This window comes from Trematomus bernacchii, unplaced genomic scaffold (assembly GCF_902827165.1).
Source record: "Trematomus bernacchii unplaced genomic scaffold, fTreBer1.1, whole genome shotgun sequence".
Classification (NCBI taxonomy): Eukaryota; Metazoa; Chordata; class Actinopteri; order Perciformes; family Nototheniidae; genus Trematomus; species Trematomus bernacchii.
In genome coordinates, this window is record NW_022987565.1 from 910,372 (window position 1) to 914,890 (window position 4,519).

Here is a 4,519-nt window from a genome sequence, read left to right on the forward strand (position 1 = left end):
AAAATATTTGTTGATCTTATTTATTGGTATTTATTATTTTTGATATTATTTATTTAAATGTATCATTTATTTTATGTATTTTTGTATTGGTTTTTCAGTTGAATTATACGTTCAGGGTAATCAAGAGTTAAAAAGATACTGTTCAAATTATTATTTGTATTTGTTTTAAAGTTCAATAAATGGATTTTTTCAAAGTCAATGAATAATCGTATTTAATAATCGTGATATCAATTATTGACCCAAATAATCGTGATTATGATTTTTGCCATAATCGCACAGCCCTACAATGCAGTACTGTACATCAAATATACCTGATATTTTACAAAGTAAATGGTTAGTAAATTGGCCCCACATTGAAAAACTAAAACTTTTAAGGCTCCTACTTATATTCATTAGTCATAAAAACCGGATAATATAATATTATTTAATAATAGTATAGTGTTGTAATTGAGTACATTTTGCTGATAATACTGATGTACTTCTACTTAAGTAACATTTTACTTGGAACAGAGTATTTTAAAATGGCATTTGAACTTTTATTTAATTAGTACAAGATCTGAGTACCTCTGTGCACAATTAATACTTTACCTTTTCATTCCTTTAAGTACATAATGCATACTTTTTACTAAGGATCTGCAGTACATGTAGTTTAATATTTGGCTTTGTGGTTTGGTACTTTTGTTCCTGATGTGTTGCAGTCGTGTTACCTGACAGCAGCCATCTTTTAGTAATACTTTTGTACTTTTACTTGAGTAACTTTTGCAATGCAGGACCTTTACTAGTAACAGAGTATTATTACACTCTGGTACTTCTACTTTCACTCAAGTACAATATCTGAGTACTTCTCCCGAACAATGAACACTTCATCTTTTCATTATTTTACACAATGCATACCTTTACTAGGTCATTTGAATGCAGCACATGTAATGTAGTATTTAGACTTTGTATTTCTCAGGATGTGTTGCAGTAGTGTTACCTGTAATTTCCCAGTTTGGGATAAATGAAGTATCTATCTACCTGACAGCAGTCATCTCCTCCTCAGTGAACTGACGCGCATCGCTCAGCAGCCACACAAGCACGGTCACGCACACGGAAGCGCGCATGTAGAGACACGAGTGGACCCTCGGGAGCAGGTGAACACTTTATGAAAAATCTAAATATCACAAATAAAACGAATGAAACACACGAGCACAGGTGGGTTTCTGCTGTTGTTTTTCTTCTGTCAGGAAGTGAATGATGTGCGCATGCGCCGTGCGGTTGCGTTGACGAGGAAACTGAGCTGCGTTCAAGAACAAAGCGTTTATTTTTTCACAACGTTGGTGATTTTAAAATACGACTGATAAACAGAGGAGACTTTTATAGGATATTAGATAACTGATAGCATGACAAAACACGAGTTAGCTCCTGTTTTGATGGTAATGCCTCCAAAACAACAGTCATTTTAATACGTTTTAGTAGTTAGAGCTGCGTTCAAAACAACAACGTTCAATTAATGTTTATTAAAAATACATTCATGACTCGAGTCTAGTTAATCGCCTATCTACAGAGTTGGGAAGTAACTGAGTACATGTACTCAAGTACTGTACTTAAGAACACTTTTGATGTATTTGACTTGAGTATTTCCATTTAACGCTACTTTATACCTCGACTAAATGCATCTTGGAAAATGGTACTAGTGGACCAACTCTAGGTCACAAAAGAGTCAAATTATTTAAATATTTAACAAAAAGTCAATCAGAACTTTGTTTTTCTTCAACAATAAAATGCTACTTGATGCAACAATATTATCTAGAAATGTCCCAAATATAAATACAATTATAAACACACATAAAGGCTATTTTTTTTTGCACAATGATTACTTTAACTTATTAAACTTGAAGTACAATTTGTACTTTTATCTAAGTAAAATTGTGAATTCAGGACTTTTACTTGTAATGAAGTATTTTGACAATAATGTATTGGTATTATTCAAGTAAAGCTTCTGAGTACTTCTTCCACCACTGCCTATCTGACACAATGTCAACTAATTATGCAAATTCCTTCCTGTTTTATTGCCTGAACAAATCAATAAGTGGTTACAGTCAAGTACATTTTTTATTTAGTTGATGAACTATTTCAGTTTACATTTGTGTAGCTAACAATCTTAATTCAATGAGAGAAATCCAATGATCTTCAATAAGATGCACATTAATTTATTTGTGAATTATGTCCTCGAACAGCTAAAATCTGAGATGACGCCAGCTCACTTTACATATGTCTGTATTAATGTCTATTTGTTTATTTTATTTTAAATATCCTACTACTTATCTGGTTATCACTACTGCACTCTTTTACTCAAAGGTGGGGTCGGTAAGTTTGAGAAACCGGCTCGAGATACACTTTTTGTTATATTCCATGGAATGCTCTTAACATCCCGATAGCAATGAATATCTTAAGTGCTTTGACAAAAAATCCATAAAAAAATATAATCTGTGGAAGCCGTAGTACTGTAAAAAGCACGACCAATCATTTTAGCCGGCCGGGCTAAAATAACTGGATGGCCTACCTGCCTGTCAGCCTTCCATCTGTGCACAAACTTATCTCGTGCCCTCATTGGTCATGTGCACGTTCGTGTGTGTTGGAGGAGGGGCTCTGTAAGGAAGTGGCAGATTTTTTCCGTCTGTGTATTTTCAAATTCTAGCCACTCGAGCTGGTTTCTCCAAAATTACCTACCCCACCTTTAAGTGTAAGAGTTTAAAAATCTGAATCCGAATAACTTTATTACTCCCACAGAGGGAAAAGCAAAAGTAAGGAGACAAAATAGCAAAAATATTAAATAAGAGATATGCACTATAATAACAATATTAAACATAGAAATTACACAAATAACAATTTATAATTCACCCATCCAAGTACAGTAACAGTTTAAAAAAAGGATAAGTGTACCATGTAGAAGTGCACATATGATATCCCACAAAACTATAGTTTTTGTTTTATTACCACCTCTGATATAATAAGTATTGACACTTATAATATCAGTTTGACTTCGTTAGACGTGTGTGTGTGTGTGTGTGTGTGTGTGTGTGTGTGTGTGTGTGTGTGTGTGTGTGTGTGTGTGTGTGTGTGTGTGTGTGTGTGTGTGCGTGCGTGTGTGCGTGCGTGTGTGTGTGTGGTTTTATTTCTTGAATGTTTAGAAAGTAGGGGAACGTTTAAACTTTGTTGAAAAATAGCTGTAACAAGTTTTTTTAAAACAGATCTCCAAATGGTCTTTTCAGCTGTATGGTTATTATTTGCCTAATATGCAAAGGATTCTTGCCTCTGACCAATTTGTAATCACAATTTAAATGAAAAGTCAATTTATAGCCTAAATGTGTGTGTCTCTACAGGGCTGAGCGCTGTCTCCTCACATGCTGAACGTCAGTACCATTTTGTTTCTGAAGCAAAGACCATGTCTGAAGCACAGAGATACTGCAGAGAGAAACACACAGACCTGGCCACTGTAGACAGCATGGAGGTTGTGGAGCTCCTGAACAACATGGCAGGCCAATACAACCAAGTGAGGTCACTTTTCTCTGTCTTACAATTCAAAAGAATTACATTTCTTTTAGAGTCAAATTTAAAAAGGAGAGATTATTACAGAAAGCTAAACCTGTTTTAAAGTCCTATGGGAACCTGAGTATTAAAACAAAGTTGAAAATGTTTTAAGCCAAAGCTATAGCATAAAACCCTGTAATAAAGTGGAAGAGGTTCAGAGTAACAAGGCTGTAAATGAATGTTGACTCGAGGGGATTCCCATCAGATCACCATGTACCAAGGCTGCTCTCATAAAGGCACAACAAACCTTCTCTTTATTAAACATACACATTTTCTTAAGCAGCAGCTTTAAAAGCTTCAACAGGATGTAATAATTATAACAATTTCTTGCTTTCAGTCAGCCTGGATAGGGCTGTACGATGACCGGGACACCTGGAGGTGGTCGATGTCAGACCCAAGCTTCTACGGACCGGGGGAGACGGAGTTCAGACCATGGGGGGATAATGAATCAGACTACAAAGGATTCTTGCCTCTGACCAATTTGCATGGAGCCAGAGGACGCATCAGACTTCATGATGCATCATCATGAAGTCTGATGCGTCCTCTGGCGCTTATATTCAAATAGCTGATAATATGAAACACTATCCGCGTTAAACACTTGCAATCTGAAGCCACACAATAAACCAAACAAAGATGGACGTAGTTGTGATGCTGATCATGGCTGCTGCAGGCAAGTGTTTTATGTATTTGGATATATTTTTATTGTTTTATACCTGTACAAGTTTCACGCCATGTGGTTGAAAAATGATATTAAATGTGATGTGTACAGATGACTGCCATGAGAAAATTAGCTGTAGAGGACATTTTTGACACTAGATACACTGTTTGAATAAGTGTATTGTAGGCTAGACATTTGTCATAATGTGTTTATTAAGGTAATCACAATTTAAATGAAAACTCAAGTTATAAATGAATGTGTGTGTCTCTACAGGGCTGAGCGCTGTCT

The 4,519-nt window shown here is 35.4% G+C and overlaps 1 protein-coding gene across 2 annotated transcripts in view; it reads right to left on the reverse strand.

Moving 5' to 3' along the window:
* edem2 (ER degradation enhancer, mannosidase alpha-like 2) overlaps window positions 1-1,213 on the reverse strand; it is a 12,413-nt gene extending 11,200 nt beyond the window's left edge. The window contains exon 1 of one of the 2 annotated variants that reach the window (XM_034125522.1): window positions 1,018-1,213. In XM_034125522.1, the coding sequence (XP_033981413.1) occupies window positions 1,018-1,103 (86 nt within the window). In that variant the 5' untranslated portion in view covers window positions 1,104-1,213. Of the gene's footprint in view, window positions 1-976 lie in introns of both variants that reach the window. The other variant, XM_034125523.1, reaches the window with a different exon arrangement.
* Between the last annotated feature and the right edge of the window lie 3,306 nt (window positions 1,214-4,519).